The sequence below is a fragment of the Camponotus vicinus genome, unplaced genomic scaffold (assembly GCF_025532165.1).
Source record: "Camponotus vicinus isolate PSW18456_S1 unplaced genomic scaffold, iyCamVici1.0 SCAF_4, whole genome shotgun sequence".
Taxonomy (NCBI): domain Eukaryota; kingdom Metazoa; phylum Arthropoda; class Insecta; order Hymenoptera; family Formicidae; genus Camponotus; species Camponotus vicinus.
In genome coordinates, this window is record NW_028141976.1 from 18,335,660 (window position 1) to 18,355,927 (window position 20,268).

General features: G+C 39.7%; 2 protein-coding genes across 5 annotated transcripts in view; both read right to left on the reverse strand.

The window, feature by feature from the left end:
* The window catches only part of LOC145970897 (uncharacterized), a 138,589-nt gene extending 119,927 nt beyond the window's left edge, over positions 1-18,662 (reverse strand). The window contains exons 1-3 of one of the 4 annotated variants that reach the window (XM_083097954.1): positions 18,422-18,662; positions 18,184-18,319; positions 17,192-18,086 (exon numbers count right to left, since the gene is read on the reverse strand). In XM_083097954.1, the coding sequence (XP_082954080.1) occupies positions 17,197-18,086; positions 18,184-18,319; positions 18,422-18,601 (1,206 nt within the window). In that variant the 5' untranslated portion in view covers positions 18,602-18,662 and the 3' untranslated portion in view covers positions 17,192-17,196. Of the gene's footprint in view, positions 1-13,126; positions 13,968-14,315; positions 14,626-17,191; positions 18,087-18,183 lie in introns of those variants that run through there. The other 3 variants (XM_083097951.1, XM_083097953.1, XM_083097952.1) reach the window with 3 other exon arrangements.
* On the reverse strand, positions 1,183-16,822 carry LOC145970668 (uncharacterized). Its single transcript, XM_083097537.1, has 3 exons — positions 15,488-16,822; positions 14,777-15,377; positions 1,183-1,283 (listed from the first exon to the last, which is right to left on the reverse strand). Exons 1-3 carry the CDS (start codon positions 16,820-16,822, stop codon positions 1,183-1,185), a joined length of 2,037 nt encoding a protein of 678 aa, XP_082953663.1.
* Positions 18,663-20,268: the final 1,606 nt, after the last annotated feature.

A 20,268-nucleotide genomic window follows, 5' to 3' on the forward strand; every position in this document is an offset into this window, starting at 1 on the left:
ACTTCATTGAACTTATTTCATGAGATTTACGTTATGTATTAATCAGTGTAGTGTTTCCTGAGTTAAAGATTTCGTCCACAATATTTTTTTTCAATGACGACGTTGTAAATAAATGCATTGTGTATTACGCATCGATTCCAACAATGCGATTTTAAATCTTTGTTTTGCAATCTAAATGATACACCAGCTCTCGGTTTTCTTATTACAGGATTTTTTACATATATCAGAAGAAATAATTGCAATAATTAACATACAGCAGTTGCATTTCATCGATAGAGATAATGTTGTCCAATAATCGTCGATTAGATTTTAGCTCATATTGGATTGGATATGTTTTGAGAAAGACGAGAGATGTTTTGAGATAATAACTTAAAGTTTACTATAAAGTTTATATAAACCAGATTCATATCGGTTTAATTGAATAATTTAATTCAATATTTTGTTTTCAAATTAAAAACAATAATCACAAACCAAATTTACTAATTGTATTGATACAATCAAACACAATAAATTATTCTGGCAATTCGCTGCCACGTTGAAAATCGGTCCACTATTTATAACTGCTATTGCTTTTTTATATGCATCATCCTGTTCTTGATTTAAATTTTACGCCACATTTTGGGCGTGTTTCATTTAAAATTGCGGCAGGAATTAAAATATATGAGCATCTCGGGTGGCATCGATGGTGCTGCTACGATATGCATGTGAATTTTTCAACGCTCCATCGATTCTCGCCCGGGAACTCCCACCATTCACCTCGCAATTTACTAATTGCAACTCTCAATTAAGATTCAAGTGTAGCATAGCTGTCAAGATGGCGGGTTATTTTTATATCTTAATCTAATCATTTTTATCGCTACCACTTCCGTTACATTTGTTATTCTCGTGGAAGATTAAGCAAGAGATATTACAAAAAATGGTGCACAAGCCGACTCTAATACATATAAATGAATTAAATTGATCATTGAGGTTTACACAGTGTTCGCCGCAGGCCCAACATTTTTGCAGATTACACGGCATTACTTACTTATCACCCATATTATTCCAAACACCACGTCATCTTTCCTGCGCACCTGGCCAATTAAATGCGCGGTCCATCCCGCCCAGTTCGCATTGTAATCGGGACGATGTCGGGTAGAAATTGAACAGGCAGTGCACCGCACTTTCGATAACGCCCGGACATTACTCAGCCTGAAGCAGGTTTATAGGCGACGGTTTTCTCGGCGGTCTCTCGTGCGAATCAGTTGATCTTCCAGGAGTATGTAAGTCGCCACGATAGCGACCTAAAAGTATATTAAATTATCGTAAATTCAATTAACGAACACGCCCAGCGAGTTGGCCGAATAATCGTCGCCGTATTCACAGAATCATAAAATAATTGTGCACTTCGTTGCCGACTCTTGTATCTCTCACGTAAATCCATTGCGACGTTTGTACCAGAAATATATCATTTTTTTTTTACAAAAAATACAATTCTCTGATTGATTTCCACGGAGAAAATACAGCAGTTCGTCATATCATTCTTTTTCATCCAATTAGTTATCCTGACCGAGAAAACTTTTGTAAAACATTTGAGTTTCGGGACGCTTCAATAACGCAAAGTAGATTTGAAACTGGAACTCTAATTTGAATGGCACAGCAAATTTCCGTACAGAGGAATAAAAGAAAGAATTTTCTATCAAGAAACTTAGAATAGATTCAATAACCGTGGGATATTTGGAAAATTGGATCGGAGAAGAGAGATAAAGTCAGTTATCTAATTGATTAAAAGTTAATAGCGTGATTCTGTATATTTTATTCGTCGTGCCCTTTGGATTGCATAACGATACAGACTTATGTCTCGGCAGGAGCTAAGGATCTTCGAGCGAACACCATTTTAATTTCGCATGCGTGGACTGAGATGGACCATTTCTTTGGGAATGGGAAGATGCGTGTTTCGCACGCTTATATCGTACAGTTTTTATTCGTGCTGAAGATAGCAGTAATGGTGCTTTCTGAGTTACGCGCTTCCATCGGCTGCTTAGTTAACCGATCGGTCAGTTATCCCGCTGTCAACTCGCTTCGCTCGCGAACCTCACCTGCTGCGAATAACATGCGGCTCCTAAATCCCAGAAACGGCAATCGAGCCGAGAAGAAACACTTCTCTCTTCATATTTTGAGGCCTAGTACAATGTACTTTTTTCTCGGGTTCTAATTCCTGGACGGGCGCGACGCAGATAAGTCGTATCGCGTGCAGTCGCATAATGGATAAAATTCTGCCTTAACAGAAATGTGATTGCACTGCAATTCGGGAGGGAGATTTGCGACTAATCCACAATTAATCCACGTTTTTCAGACGCCGCTTCTCCCACCGAAAAGAGATGATCCTCTTTTAGTTTTAATCTCGCCGTCGCGATTTACGTAGCAATTCCGCGTATACCGGAATTAATTACATGCAAAACGTAATCGGATTCGAGTAACAGCAGTAATACCGCGATAATACCGCTTCATTATCTTCCAAAATTTGTCTTGGGCGGGGAATTTGTTTCTCGTTAAAAGGAGATCAAGAACACGCGGCTGCGTGTAAGTAAATGGTCAGAAATTTAAATTTCCGGGTATCAGGCTCGAGCAAGTAATTGCAAATGTACCTGGTCGATTTTATCGTTTAATTTTATCATGGAAATCTCGATATATCGAAAGCGGAACAAATCGGTAGTATAATCGAGTATAATAATGAATCACAACCACACGTTACGGCTTCGTATAAACATGTGAAATCGAATAGTTGCAAATAATTTTGATAAAAAGTGAATATATTATAATATCGAAAAAATTGAGCAACGACAACTGACTTGTTCTTTGCAAATTTATATATCAGATGTCAACAGATATCCTAAGAAATATTGTATTATCGTTAATATAAAAGTATATTACGAATATTATCGCAATAGTAAATTTCAAGCGACTATTCGCTTCTAATTGATTTTTGTTCCAATTCATCTTTATGCGTCTCGCAAAATCTGTCGTGTTTCATTTCACTGAGTTCATTCAATGACTCTTATTTTTGCCGATGTCTTTAACTTAAATTTGCTCGATTTTTTTATTTATTTGTGAATGGATTGTCAATAAAAATTTGTCAATAATTAAATAAAGAAATTAATTAAAGAAGAAATTACTATTTCATTTTGCGAAGATAATGTTTGGATAATTATATGCACGGTGTGTATTCGTGCAGTTCAGGATTGTTAGCGAATATACTGGATAACTGAGACTATCGCTACGCGAGGGAGAATAACTTGGCGGTACTTTGCAGTATTTTGTTCTCACGAGTAGCGAATATCTTCTCGTGTCTCGTTAATTAGTCGAATTCAATGTCGAAATCCTGTTACATGGGAAATTTGCCTGGTTATTTTGTACGTTATTCACATTTTTATACATCCGCAACACCATCTTGTTATCTCTTCGCGCCTTAAATTTCGGAGTTATTGCGTGATAAACGCTCAAAAATTTTATGTCATACGCAGTGCCAGCAAAATAAGGTACACACTTTAGGTTCCTTTGGCCAACAAAACGAAACTGTACTGATCCTGCTGGCTCGATAAAACGCCTATTGAGCTTAATTATCGTATAAACGGGATAAGAATAAATTCTGAAAATAATACCCTTGATAAAGAAAGAGAGAGAATAAAGAGCAGTTCATTTTGATAATAGCACGCGAATTATTTTGAATGTTCGAAAGAGAGCGTCTTAAATCTTCTTGAAAATTCTTAAGCGAAATATAAATATACCTCGTGAGCAGTCTGGAAAAAAATATGTCAAATAAATTTTTAAAATATTTTTGTAAAGAAAAAAGAGAGAGAGAGCGAGAGTAGTTTATTCATGAGATGTACATTTCGGCTCATGTAAGAGGGAAATTCTCTCGTGCACTTGTAGGCGACCGCGTAGTGCGAGCTGGCTGCGAGCCAGCGCAATGCAATTCGACGCAGTCGAGTATATTTATTGCGGCCGTCGCTTTCTATGCAGGCTGGCACTTCTCGAGGAAAATTATTGCCTCGTAATTCACGCGATTTGAAATTGTTTCTATCATTCGAAGTAGCCGGTACCGATGACTAAGCGTGTTGATATCGTAATTTTACCACTCGTTGAATCGTTTTACGAGCGCATAGAATTAATCGCAAGATATTTACGTTTTTAAAGGTATTTCTGTATCGGCAATAATTATATAAATAATTTAATTAGTTGCATGAGAGAAATCGGCAATAATTATATAAATTATTTAATTAGTTGCATGAGAGAAATGTCAGTCGAAATTAAATTATTTAATTAAATTATTTAATTAGTTGGAAATGTCAGTCGAAATTAAAGATTTAAGAAAAAATGTAGAGAATTTTCCTCAATAGCTTTAATAATCTTATTAATTATCATGCATATATTTTATCAAGTCTGATAAACATAATATATAAAATAATTCTGAAAGGAAAGCATTTCAAACAGAACGCGATAATGCCTTGGAAATGCTTCTCATTGCCAGACAAAAGGATACCGCGTTGCACCTGCGAAAACATACTTATTATGCGTTTCCTTTTGTGCTGATAATTTCACGTATCTTCGGCGCATCTTCGGGAACCTCATATCGAGAACGGTCTCCCCGCGGTGCGTTCCTACAGGTGGAACCGCGAGTTGTCAAATTAACTGCCGATTTGACGAGGGACGAGAGAGAGCGTAATGAGGTGGCAGCCCGAGGGTGGGTTTTAATCAAGAATCGATACATAACGCCGATTCGTGGCTCCGCTACTGCGGACAACAACAAACCATCCGGCTTAATAAGCTCGCGTCTATTTGGGCCTCGCCTCGGGTAGCTGCACGGTCAATTATCAGGCCGCATGAGGCACCATTAGATAACGAGCCGGCAGATGCACCATTCGCCGGCGCCGCGGTCGACATTGCGATCCATTTTTTATGATCTTAAAATAGGCTTATAGGCTATCGCTAGATATTTTTTTTTAACGAGTTAAATTCAATGGACTTGACGAAAATTGCGATTTAATTTTTCACAAAACTCCTTTTACTATTTTTCATATGATTATGTAGATATTGCGTAGTAATTCTGTTGTTTAAAATTTGTAGGTCCGCAACTATGTAAAATCATAGCAGTGGACAATCACTATAATGCGACTTCTTTCAGTGACGGCAACCAGCAATTACGCATCTCGGCGAGTTAAACGCGCATTCTATCGAGTTTGCTTTTTTGCGCAAGGTGCATTCGTTATGTGACCAGGTGTATGATTAATTAGCGAGGATGCAAGGCAATGACAGACTGTGATTAGATCCGGTCGAATGCCACCCAGAAATCCCTCATTGTCCTCAAGTCACATAAAACCAATTAACTCTGATGTAATCTTAGTATATAATTATAGCTTTCTGTTAGAAAATTATCTACATCGATTAAACGTTAAAAAAAATTGAATTTATAATTTTTTTGTCATTGATGTTTACTAAGATTGACGATTTTAAGAAAAGGAAATATTATCATTATTGCTATTTCTTTAACGTTATACATAAATATAATTTACATTACGCTCTTTTATTAAAATCACGTTGAGATGTCACGTCACATTTTTTCGTCATAATTTTGTTTCAGCCAAAAAAAAGATAAATTATTTTTCTTCATTTTTTAACGTTATTTTTCGGAAGCTATTTCATTGCAAATAGAAAAAAACCGATGCAAATATTATCATGCAAAAAAGATTTTTGAATCGTTAATATATTTTTTTTTAGTTTATAAATATTTCTGAGAATAATCTCGTATGAATCCAATAAAAATTTTGACAAAAGGAATAAATCGGCGAAGATCGATGAACGAGGTATCTACACCTGGAGGATCGCCACACCGTATAAAGAGGGACTCGTTACAATCCGCGCTCAAATTATCATTCCGCCGTGATACGAGCTTATTATGTGCTACGCATGTAATGGTATCTCTGGCGATTACTGCGTCAAATGTGGCTTTGTTAGGTGATTAATGCCCTCCTCGTGGCTGACACCTCGTGGAGTTTAATTGCACCTTATTCTGCATGAATATGGATGCTTGCCTCCCGGGCTACGTTGCCGCAGAAGCAACGGCAGCAACGAAGGTGGAAATACGAAGGCGGAATGGGCGGCAGGAGAGAGGAGGAGAGAGAAAGACGAAAGAAAGCGAAAGAGTGGGCGACTCGAGAGAATGGGAGATGGCGAGAGGAGGATGAAAAATGCAATTATGATTTTGAAAAATGGGCTAGGCCTTTCTCGAGAAAGAAAGAGAGAATGAGTACTCTCGGACGACCGGTTTAGAGCGGCGTTTCGAGTTTCTAGATTAGATCGGTAATTGTGTGGGGGGGGGGATGAAAGGAGAGGGGAAGAGGGTGTGGTTTCGATTGTTCTCTTACATCTACATTGAATAAATTTCGTTTTTCGACCGACAAGAAGCGTCGCTCCAAAGTTGCGTTCAGGTTACTAATTTGTCGAAAAAAAATAATTCTTTTCTAAATCATAAATCTCTAATTATTCATGTTTTTAAGAATTATTAATAACTAATACCCTACACTATATTATCATAGAGAAAGTATTTAAATTTAAGTATTATGTCTGATCTATGGATGGAGCCTCTTTAATCTTTTCCTCAGAATAGAGAGAGGAGCATTTTAATAACGAGTGAAAGCAACATGCTGCAAGCGCACTTGACAGCAAAAGCAACACGCCGCAATTAGACTTGGTTGCTACACATTCGAAAGTTGCGAAAATACATCATCTTTGCGATGACAGTAACATATTTTAGCAATTCGAAAGAATTTATTACAATCTTTTTCTATTTTTTAAAAGCAAATATTAAATTCGCATCAAATGCGAATAAAATTCTCACATTTTGAATTATATAATCAAGTTATATGATTTTTATTCAATGATAGTTCTTATTTTCATATGAAACGCATAGTGCGTATCGAGATGACTAATCGGCGCTCGAAAAAAAGGTAAAATATATAAAAATTTAGATATATGTATATTCGGGAATGATGGTAATATGAAGAAAGCTTTGAGAGAAATGTATTCATTTAGCGTGCACAGTGGAGGAAGGTGAGACAATTTTATCGATAAACGAATCTCCGACGCGGCAAAATCTCAAAGGTTGATGCGAGATCGGATGATCATCCACTTTTATTTACGTCTCCTTTTTTCCGTAATTGGATTTTATCTGAGACATCTCTGACACGATAGTCGATCGCGGCTACCGTGCGTTTTTTCATTATGACTGGAGAGCATAGATTTTCGATAGAACGATACCCGTGAGGCCATACCAATACACAATTATGTTTAGAAAATCTCAATTCCACACACAAAAAGGATTATATAAAAAACCATATAAAAATATATTTAAATATTATTAATTAATATTACATATATTTGTGCACAATTATACTTAGAAAACCTCCATTCCAAAAAGATTATATAAAGAATCATATAGAAATATATTTAAATATTATTAATTAATATTATATATATTTAAATAAAATTGTTTACACCCGTGCCAACTAATACAATATGTATATTTCGAATTTATCATACTGACAATGTCGTTGGAAATATAATTTTTATCGTGCATCTTGCTATTTTTCGCGTTTGGAAAGCCATTTCTTCTTTAATTTATGTGTGGATCATTAGCAATAATTCATTAAACGAGTAGTAATTATCTCGACGGATTTTGATTCGCAAAACAACCAAGTCCATTTAGCACCTATGGCTGAGCAATATTCACCTACCAATCTGCGACCCATCTTTCAGTCAATAAAAATTATAAAAATTTGCGCACCGTAACCATCGATAAAGACCTAATTACAAACTGCGCCAATCCATAAAATGGCTTAATAACAGCTCTACGCCCAGGAATCGGCCGAATATTACGAGGAACCATCAAGGAGATCGCATGAATTCTCCAGGAGAGTGGTATGAAATTTTGTTCATGTTACTTTTATCTGAAACGAAACGCTGTTTGATGATTTCAATTATGATACTCTAATTTGCACTTGCGTCCTGCACATTGGGGTCGGCTCAACTCATGCAACAGAAAAACAGAAATCGAGTCTCACAAAAAAAGCAAACCATCTCGATCATACAGGCAATGCATTAAATTGCAATTTTACAGACGTCTGCTAATTATTACCCGATTATGAATTTACAAAATACGAATATTTTTTAAAAGATTCAACCTGTGATGTATTTAATAAATCGATGGGCTTATGATATATCTAACCGTGCGCGTTTAGTGAACAAATACAACCCACGTTTATTTATTTATTTTTTTTTTTAGAAAATAATGCGAAGGCGCATTGCTTTAGCAGGTATATCCTGGTAAACAAATGACGCTCGTTGGAAGTATACATTATTGAACAATTTGGAAACGCCCCGCTGACATGGTCCAGCAAGCGACGCGTAATTTTCAATTAATTTTGCGTGCCGAGAAAAAAATGCGAACAAGGCGCGAATAACGCGGTGCGTCTGTGCCGCAATTTATCACGCTACAATCTGAGCTCACGAATTAGCACATTTACATTTCGCAAACGCGATAACTTTATGAATGTTGGAGTGGAAGCCGCGCGAAATCCGCGCCCAATGCCAAATGCACTTAATGAAAAACGTAAAGTGGCCGAATCTCGTCGGTGAATCAAGAACGGTTCCAGCTGTTGCCGAGCAATGAGAACTCGCGTTCGATTCGAATTCGACGGCTATAAATGTAGATTTACGAGACGACAATGCGAGGGTTTGTATCGATCTGGTCGTGTACTCATTTCGCTTAATGGTCGTTAACGACACCCCAAATTACAGTCGTATTTCAAAATATCCGGATAAACAATTGCACGAGATACTACATTATACAAGTTATAATACATTGCGTGGATTTGCCAAAACATATTTTCGCTTGTGTTCGATAAAAATATGTAACGCGCTCAATTATTTTACCTGATTTTGTATTTTATTGTCATCAGAATAGAGAAAGCTCTATATTTTATGCTTTACACAGCCTTTATGAGACAATCAAGTATTATCGACTTTTTACTGATGATATCGCACGCTGTAATTTGCTATCGCGGCGGCTCGATGGTTTAATGAAAAACAGTTTATCGAGGAAGAAATATATTAGCAGAAAGCGCTTGGTGCACATCAAGTCGATATGGTCAGATAATTGTGCAAACATATTTATGGTTATTTCATTATATCCCAACCGTTACCGGTTCACCCAATCTTACACGATACATCGATCAGCTTGTTGGGAGGTCGATCGATGTGTACGTGCGATCGGAAACTGATAGCGATCGAAAAGAGAGAGGATCCGATCCTCTCGATATTGCTCGAAATCGATAATTCTGCACCCAGCAAAGATTTTAATGAAGCAATGATTATTATCGAAAAAATCGGTTATTTCAATCATGATAGAATTTGCCGATTTCTCCGGCACACGTGTGCTCGTACATAACTCGTTTCCGAACAAAAATATTCGTGCGTGTAATGTAGAGTTACATGATAACTGAAACAAATGGTTCAAGTATGACACTTCACTTCACATACAGAAAAATTTGGAGAATATTCGAAAAATAGATTTTGCACGAGAGGCGCTTGAGCTTGTCGAAAATTATGGGCTTAAATTCAGGACGAAACGCGATCGCCATGTTAAATATTTATATATGAAGGTTCATGGGCAAAGAGATTCGGCCGAGTCGAATCTGAAATTTGATAATGCCTTACTCTGCAGACGCGTATTCGCCCGGAAGCCGCGAATTACGCTACGGATCGGCCGGTGCCGGACCGCATTACGTATTACCTTATATCACGCTGCAGGTGCTTGCGTGTGTGGTCTTGTGTATTTTTCGCAATTGCTCAGCAATATAATTTCGTTGTAATTCGGTGCATCGGTCATAATACCTCATCATTAGAATTTATCGCACTTGAAATTCATCCAAGCTTCATCCTCGCGGGTCTCGATTATAGTCTTTTCGCGTTGTAAAGATTAAAATTAAAAAACGATTTAATCCAACAACATCAAGGAAAAATTTCGTTAAAATGAACATGTATATATTTTCTGCAATGTTAGCATAATATAATGTTACATAAGTGTCTCTTTAAATGTATTATAGTTATTTACGTATTATATTTTTGAACATGTGTCTTCTTCATGATGAACCAATAATTGCAAACAACATTACTTAATCTTTTGCAAGGACGATTGCGTGCATCGATGCATGCGAGATTCTTTAAAATGTATTAATCTTCTTGTATTACGAATATTCTCGTGTAGTAAAATGTAGCGTGCAGTGCGCAATATATTAATTATCCGTATAAGACCATCTGTTATATATCAAAAAGTAATCTTTTTGCAGAAAGGAGAGCAATGCGGTATCTTTAGCTAAAGATGCTTTTAATTTTCGACGTCACGAGAGATAAAAAAAAAGACATAATGGCGGTGAATTTAACATTATAGCAGAATAAATTAGCATAATTTTATCACCAATACGGCATTTAATCAAAGATACCGCAGGAGGCAGTAATTGCTATGGCGACTGTATAATTTCCTAAGTGTTCGCCGAAATTAAATGTTTTGCATATCAATAGCGGTAGCTTGTCCTCTTTACATTGTAGAATTTCGCCACTTCGACAAAATCGAGTGTTTTTTTATCTCGTGATGCTTTCCTAAGGTGTTGAAAGGATTCGCGATTAGCTTTGTAAATTGCGTATTACAAATTTGCATTTTAGCCTTTGAAAAATCTCGATCATTGAGGTACGACGATAATAATTTTAATCAGCAAACGCCTGAGATATTTTTGCAACATTGTAAGATATATTTTTTTTGTAACGAACGGGGTATGATATATAGGCTAATAATGTCGTAATCACTTGCAATTTCAAGACGGTAGAGGAAGAATATAGCAACTTTAATCTTGCAGCAGAATAAATTAGCATATGATATACGGTCCATATCTTAATTAAGGGCATTAGACATACATTAACTTCCCTACATTCTGATAATTTTCAAAACGGCCACCAAAATACTAATATTTCGATTTTGTTTTCACTTACATTTATTTCCATCTCTTTCGTTTATTTTAAAGCATAAGAATATCGTCAGGAAATTAGAAAAATAAAATTAATCCGGATTTAATTTGTAATATATAGACACAATAGCGCAAAAAATCTTATTTTATTTTGTCTTCAAATATTTTTTTATAAGGTCTTCAAATATTTTTTTAATGCTCCAGTGTGAACGCGCGAGACGTCCAGGTCGAAGAGTTCACGTAAAATTTTACCCTCAAAGTTCATAAACCCCTCTTGAAGGCGAGATAAACTAATAAAGCAGTATGATAGCGCCGAGGCAGGTGCAACGTGGGCGGTGAGTTACAGCGCGGGTCACAGGTCATCCTGAAGCCAGGATCTGCCGTAATCCTTCTCACACCCTTACCACCACCTTCCTCGCCCTCTCTTCTAACCTTACGAAGTAGGATTCGCTTAACGAAGCGATCGAGTGTCGGGAAATATCCGGCGAGTTCACGAGCAGGTAGATACAACGAGATACACGAAGAAGGCGTGTACCTTTGGGCGCGTTCGAGCTTTCTATGTTTCAGTACTTTATCGAGGAACTTCCGGCGAGTATATTGCGACTGTAGTTTTCGTAGTTGAAATCTTCTCAAATTTCTTATTTTTATCGATATATGATAGACGTGTATAAATACATCTAATTATTTAATATGATGAAAGAAGCGTTCTCCTTAGTTGTATTTCAATTTTCAGGTTTTTCAATTAAATTTCAATAAGATTCCATTATCATTGCGCTATTTAAAAAATTACAATGAATTCTCGTTTTATTATCAATTAATAGACCCAAGAACTCGAGCGAGATACTCGCCATTGAAGAGCGCACGAGGTTCATTTGAAAGAAAATTGCTGCGTGGATTCTCGCATAAGGAGGCTTGAAAACAGCGGTAAATCGTCTTTCTCCTCGCGCTACGTCATGCCTGCTTTGTGTTGCTCGAGAGTCACGTCCAACATCCGCCTAATGAATTTAAAATGACCGTGCGAGTTTTTCGCCATACGACCGGCGAAAAACGGCGGGTTTGCGAGACTTCCGAAAGTCGCAAAACGACGAATTCCGCAATTCCGATGAGTGGCAAAAGAGAGAGACGGAGAACGGGGGAGAGATAGAGAGACAGAGAGAGAGAGAGAACAGCTTTCGTCACATAAAAATGCAAATATCCATCCCGTGTTCCATGGGACGCGCAGACGCATGGTTCTCGCCCGCCGGCTACTTTTTTGTTAGAGTCCCCTCGCCCTCCCCTCCGCCCCCCGAGGCGTTTTTTTTCGCGCAGGCACGGAAGATACCCAGGCACACGCCATTACGGTTCGTCAGGTGCTTTTCGACGGGGGGGGGGGGGAGCGCCGATTCCTGGCAAATTTACTTTTAATGATCGCCCGCCGACCGGGCGTCACGTAAAAATTTAATTTGCGAACGCGCACGTCGCACGAAATCGGTAATTCGTCTCGGCAGAGACGAGAAGGTATAATCTTTACGACTCGTTAGTCTTCGGCGACGGGACGTCCGAGGCGAGTGATCCTCTTGGACGGACGAAATATGTGTATTCTTCATTACAGAGTCGGGACTTAATTCGCAAAGCAAATTCGGGAGTAAGAATCGTTCTCTTCGCTTAATTAGGCAATGTTGATATCTTTCGAGTGCAACTCTCGATCAATCACATCAGAATTATCGATCATCCCTCAAGATGTAAAGTTATCTTGCCATCTAGAAGTCTCAAGATTTACGCTGCCTCTTCTGCGGCGACTTCTTTCAGTTAATTTAAAAGTCGAATTGATTCGAGATCTAATGATTGAATTGCCACAATTTATGTCATCGAGATCGCTATCAATTTGATATTTACTTTCGTCCGTCTTGGAACGAAGTATTTAGCTTAATTGCGTTAAAATGAGATTAATGATGTATAAAAACTTATGCGGCTTCGTAATCGTAGAAAACACAAACATGAAAGGGAGATTGCTTATTCATCTTCATTATCGAATATATTATAAGAGAATGTAATGATCTATTCATACAATAGTAAGTGGATGTAATTGATTTAGTTTCCAACACACACAAATAAGGGATAAATTTATATACTTTTCGATTGCGTGGAGAAATGATCTTACGGATGTTAACTTATAATGTTACGTTATATTGAAAGCCGTATGTACGAAAGACGAGTTTCGACAATTTGTGTCATGAAGAGAGGAATGTCGTACGCTTGAATTCTTCGAGAGAAGTTTCTTTCGTGCGTAATTTGCGCACCGTAATTATCCGCTCTAATTCCGAGGTAATTGCTCTCTTTTCTCTTGAACAAAAGCTCTTGAGGCAAAGTTTACTCGCATACCGGTAAACCACGCCACCGATTAAATACGCGGTCACTAATTGAGACGTACTTATTTGTAAGAATTTGGACGAACGATTATTATACCGTCTTTTAAATGCTCTTATAATTGTGCGGTTTTAATTATCCTACGCAGGATTGGAGGTAGCAGTACCGATTTATCACCCACAGGGCAAATCTTGCTTGGATGGACGTTTTCTTCGAAGGATTTTAACCGCTGGTTTGGTCTCTTTCATTTATTTTTCTCTTTTAAAATGACTGCGAGTAACTTTGGTTCTGAACCTGAACTGTGTATGATAGTCCTGCTTTCTCTAAGAGAATTGTTAGATTGAACGAACTTACCTGAAGTGAAGTTCGATCATAATTATGCCCTTTGTCTCGTCCGGATGGAGACTATGTAGTCGTGCTTCCGCACGCCCTCTCGACAACAGATTTTAAAGTACCGCCAAAAAGAAAAGCTCGCGCCTCTGCGAGCGCGAGTTGCCGCGCGCGCCGGCGCAGCGCGCGCCACGCCACCTCATAAGTTCCAATCATTTCGGCAAATCACCCTTCCTGGGAGTGGGAAATAATTGATGGGTGGGTGTCCATCCGGACGAGACAAAGGGCATAATTATGATCGAACTTCACTTCAGGTAAGTTCGTTCAATCTAACAATTATGCCTCTGTATGTCTCGTCCGGATGGAGACTATGTAGCTGTTTATAGACTAGGGATTTGCCAGTGGGAGTAATATAAATATTATTATGAGAGACTGTGAGCGAGTACTATATATTATCTAAGAATAATAGATAGATGTGTAAGTATAAAGTGTCTTATAGATCTAAGTATACAAAAAGTACGCTGTGGTCTTATAGAAAAATTAAAATAGCATGTTCTAAGAGCCATATAAACTTAAAATTAAAATAAACTTCTAAGACTAATGACAACATGGTCTTACGTAGCGATCTCATGGTAGAAGTAATTAGGGTTTTAAGATCGCATCGCTAAAATCCTCAGGGTTAATAAGAGGCCTATTGTAAAAATTTGCAAAGACCCTGGACTCGCCGGTCCAACCCGCCGCGCGTTTAATAATCTCGATAGAGACTCTCTTAGCGGCTGCTTGAGACGTTGAAGCGTGTCGCGTACTGTGTGCAGAGAAGAGGGAAGTATTTATGCCACATTCCTCCAAAGCCAGACGAATCCAGCGACCAATAGTTTGCGACGAAACCGCCCTATGGGGTTTAGAAAAAGAGATAAACAAAAAATCGCATGTAGAAGGGCGTAACTCCCTGGTAAGCTCTATATAATGTTCCATGAGGCGAACAACACAAAGATTTTCATGGTTTGCAAAGCGTGAAAAAAGGAAAAAGGGTTGAGAGCGACCCGGTGCTGAAGTTTTTATCCGATCTGGAACGCGAATCATCAATTTCTCTTCCAAAGAGATCTGCGACACTCTTATTAAACTAAGCGTTTGCGCTCTATGACCAGTAGCGAGAGCTAAGAGGAGTATCAGTTTTTTGGTGATATCTTTCAAAGAAACTCCTTCATATGGGTAAATAGAGGACAATTTAGCTATCACGGGGGCGGGGTCCCAGACAAAATCGTATCGCGGACGGGGCGGTTTGATTACCGAAACGCCTTTACAGAAACGTTTAACCATAGGATGATTGCCGATTTCGTTCTGCGAAATTAAGGAGATCGCTGATCTCATCGTATTCAGACATGAATAGGAAGAGATTTTGGGTAGCTCCTGGGCTAAAAATTGCAAGGTCTGAGCAGCCGACGGTGAGTAGAGCGGTGACCTATGACGCTGGCAAAATTTCCACCAGGCACGAAGTGGGTAGGAATATTGTTTGATAGTCGATTCCGATAGGGAGGCTAGTAAAGCTGGTATTGCTGTATCTGGTACTAAGCGAGCCTTGAATGCCTCCCTGATAACTTCGCGACCGCCAGGGAAAGTGACCTCCATGATGGGTGACAGGTCCTGAAAGGTGACGATAAGAGTGAATAATTAGGAGGTAAGATTAATGGTTCGGAAATCACAAGACGACTAAACAACGGGAACCAGGGCTGTGAGGGCCACCAAGGCACTACCAGTGTTCCCGTTGCTTCGTCGTCAATTATCTTTCTGAGAACACGTGGTAGTAAAATGAAAGGTGGGAAAGCATAGAAGTTTAGATTTTCCCACGAAAAAGTGAACGCGTCTACAGAGATTGATCCCGGGTCAGGATACCAGGAAGCGTACAAATCACATTTGTTATTTATTGAAGACGCGAACAAATCTATATCAAAGGGACCAAAGACCCTTGCCACTCGACGAAATGCTGTAACCGATAAAGACCATTCCGTATCAGGATCCGAAGTTCTAGATTCGGCATCCGCGATAGAGTTTTCTATAGATGAAATATAAGAGGCAAAAACGAATATGTTGCGATCCTCGCACCAACGCCAGATTTGTCTAGAAATTTCAGAGAGATGAGGAAATTGAATAGAGCCAAACTTATTGATGTAGGCTATAGCAGTAGTATTGTCAATGCGGAGTAAGATGTTGCAGTCGTGAAGATCTGCTGCAAAACAAAGCAGGCCGTTAAAGGCCGCTTTAAGCTCTAATGAGTTTATGTGAAGCGTCCTCTCACACTCAGACCACCAGCCATGAGTGCGCCTGTCGCGGCAAGAAGCCCCCCAGCCGTTCAAAGATGCATCCGTAAATATTTCTTGCACAAATCTGTCTGAGCGGATTTTGTTCGTCTGTTTGGGATTGGAAAAGATGTCGATCCACCATCTGAAGTCTTCCTGGAAGTGTGAAGAAATGTCCATTTCTGCTGAGTAATCCTCATTGTTATTGACAAGAGCTAAGAACTTTTCTCTTTCAAATCTCTTCGTATGAAGAAGTCCGTACTGAACTGCAGGGCAGACTGAGACGAGAGAACCGATAAGGCTGGCAAATTCTCGAATGGAACATCTTGTTCTGAGGGCCAACGATGTTGTTAAACTTAGTAACTTTGCTCTACGTGAAGGAGGGATCGTAATTGATTGCTCATTTGAATCGAAGATGAAACCTAAATACTTGCTTTTATTTGATGGCTCCAAATGCGATTTAGCGTAATTTACCACAAACCCCAAAGAGTGAAGAAGGTTAACTGAAGCGTTGACGTTAGCCCGACATTCTTCGTTGGACGAACCTAAGAGGAGAAAATCGTCCAGGTAAGTTATTGATTGATAGCCTTTTTTACGGAGATAGGTAAATACAGGTCTAAGAATCTTTGTGAATATGTAGGGAGCTGTGGACAAGCTAAAAGGCAGAGCCGTGAATTCAAAGGTCTTATTGCGCCATTGGAAACGAAGGAACTTTCTATGGCCCTCAAAAATTGGAACTAACAGGTAAGCATCTTCCAGATCGAGGGTTGCCATATGCGTTCCAGGAAGCATGAGGCGAACCACAGTACGCCAATCCTCTAATTTGAAGTGTGGAGGCTCGATGTATACGTTGAGGTCTCGCAGATTCAAAATAAAGCGTTTCCCTCCTGATGACTTATCTATCAAAAAGAAAGATGAGAGGAACTGGTCTTTGCTAGGTTCAACCTGTGCGATGGCTTCTTTTCGCTGTAGACGATCTATTTCCAAGTCACAGGCTAGCGCAGCAGATAACGACAAGTTGGGCTCAGAAAGATGAGCCCTTGATGGAGGCGAAATAGTGAAAGGAATGCGGTAGCCTCTTATGGCACTCAATACAACAGGGTCAGAGGTGATACTCGACCAAGATTCGTAGAATTTATGTAAGCGACCGGCCGAACTTACGTTGTCTAGTGACGGCGACGAGATCTGGTCTGAGACCGTGAGCGGTGGCGTTGGCTCTGGTGATAATGAGCCCCTGTTCGGCGAGCCGACGAAGGACGGGCAGGGGCCTTCCGGTTTCCCGAAATCCTAGACGCCTGTTGGTGAGATCGATATTGTGTTGACTGGCGGACCGGATGTAACGTCTTTTTTCCTATCGGGGGAGCTGATTTGGAGACATCACGGGCAGTTTTTTCACAGACCTGAGCCGCCTTGAGCGTTTCGGCAAAATTTTGCCCGAATAAGAACTCGTCGATCGGAGCTGATTCTGCAGCATTTTTGCCAACGATATTGAGAGAAGGCTTGGTGAAAGCTCTTCTCGCCAGTGAGAGACGGTAGTGGTGGTCCGCTAGCAGATGAATGCCTTCTGAGAAATTTGTCAGAGCCGACCTTGCCTCATTCTTGAGATCTTGCAAGATCTCCGGCTTCAGCAAGAGCGACATGCCCGAGCCGAGGGCGTTGAGGGAAGCAGCCACCTGTGCCTGTGAAGATGACTGATATTCGTCCCGTTTAATGACCGACGGGGTCAGCGCTGCGATTAGCTCCTTATTCAGCTTTGGTGGAGCCAGCGATGATAGCTCCCCCTTAGGTTCATATTTAGACAGCAGGTTAGAACGCACCTCGTTATTGAGACCGCCTCGCGACTCCGTCTGGATTGCATTCAGAACCGTAGGATTCCAGGAGGATGACGTAGGGGGTGTCTGAGTTCTCCCGAACAAATCCTCAACCAAGGTATACGCCACGGGAACAACTTCCGGAACCTGGGATTCCGGAATGTCTGTGGCAAGAGGGGAGGCAAAGGATACGCTGCCAGTTGGCGTGGCACTCACCTCATTGACGCTAGGAATCGTCGGCGAATCTATGTATGGAAAGAAGGAGACAGAATAGAAATCACATCGGTTATGTCCTCCCTTTGCCAGTTGCAGAGGGGGGGCTGGGTCAACAGGAGGACATACCTGGTACAACGCCTCGGTCAGCTTGTGCGACCGTGTGTTCTATTGTATTCTGCTCCACGGCGCCTGGTCTAATTGCTGCTAAGGGCGATGCTGGGCCCTCATCCTGTGGCGGGATAACCTCTATAGGCGATCTAACCTGACATAAGTCTAGGTTATGTGAGCTGTTGCGGCGCACAAGAAAATCTCGAAAATCTCTGAGAATTTCGCTATAACTTTCCCTGGATCGGGAACGCCGTACCGAAGAATCCCTCGATGAGATGCTGTCCGATGAATGAGCATCCCTAGATCTTTCTCTCCTATGTCTCTCTCCTCGAGCACGTTCGCGCGATTTTTCCCTTGAGGAATGTTTACGGGACGCTCTTCTGTCCCTAGAGTGCCTCGAGAAGGATCCCTTATTTGCGCTTTTGTGCTTAGGCATTATTCTAATGGGTAGAGCCTGAAAAGAGACTAAAAAATGAAAATAATAACTACGGTACACGTTGTCGACACGAGCGAACAAAACACAATGAGGTGGCGTGGCGCGCGCTGCGCCGGCGCGCGCGGCAACTCGCGCTCGCAGAGGCGCGAGCTTTTCTTTTTGGCGGTACTTTAAAATCTGTTGTCGAGAGGGCGTGCGGAAGCACGACTACATAGTCTCCATCCGGACGAGACATACAGAGGCATAATGTATATTACGAACTAAGATCTTCTATTACTTTGATTCTACAGAACTGCAAAATCGCGATTTATGTCCAATGTTACATCCGGTACATCTGCTTAAACTAGACTTAGATTTTCATTGACGTGTAACATAACTGAAATTATACGTTTGGGAAATATATACCGGATCGCAAGAGAAAAAAAGAGTAGAGGCAGTGATAAATCACAAAAAATAAATTATAAACTCATGGTCGAAAACAAATTTGTCTTAAAATTATGAACGAGTAATAATATAATTATGCGATTATTTTTATAGTTTTAGTTGCTATTCTGAATCGTTCGATAAGCTTAATTTATCGGCATTTTTTATCAGTAGATAGATTTTAATATTGGCGTAGTGCAGAGAAAAATAAAATTTTGCTGGTAAAATTACAAGATCGTGTTACGTATATATTAGAATAATTACACATAAGACACTTTTTATGTAATGTAATTATAAAATGTAATTTTTTTTAGAAAAACAAAATAAAAGCGTATAATACTCTCTCGATAAGTCTTCCCAGAGTTGTTTTCTTTAATTATAGATAGCGATAATTTAATATTTTTTTCAACTTCGGTGAATTTTGTTTGAGCTTTTCTTTTAGCCGATATTAGATGGTAACGCATACGACCATAATTGGAACAGAAAGAAGAGTATGTAAGGTAGGTGGGTAGAGCAACGTCACACGCAGATGAACGTAGATAAGCCCGCATGCGTAAGAGCGGATCATTACACGTATAAAAGCGAACCTTTTGCGTAAGGACAATAAATACTTCAATCAGCGCCTTGTGAGGTGTCAGCATCGCGGCGATGCATTCGAGGCGGCGGCGATTCGCAAAGAGTACGCATCCTTCCACTTTCCGGCTCGCGACTAAAGTATGTCTGCCTCCAGTGACAGGCACCTGCGGCTGTCTGTAGACAGGTATCCCTCTCCCCTGACTCTCTCTCTCTCTCTCTTGTATACCCCTTCGCCGTAGATTTACATATCTCCGGATGAAGTCTAGCCAATGGCAGCAGCGAGTTTCGGCAAGGAAGAGTTGCGAAAAGAAGACGAAGTGTTTCAGATGGCAAAGTTTCGATTGGCCGGAGAAATTTTGAGTAGAATAAAATTTCAAATTTTGCAAGCAATCTCTACTTTGATTGTCATTACCTTTGCGGAATAACGTGTGTGTGCGATCACTCGAGAATTTTAATAATTACACAATTAATTAAAAAATTAAATTAAATTTCTATAAATTATTATAGTGTGTTTTTCTGTTTTGCCATCAGATGCAATTGACTTATCATTAGAAAAATTCAGAAAGTCATGTACTTCATCTTATCAAAGGATGGCTTGAAATGTGGCCGATTGTAAATCATGTCAATTATATATATTATTTATGATCAGTTGTTGGCGTGCGATCTGA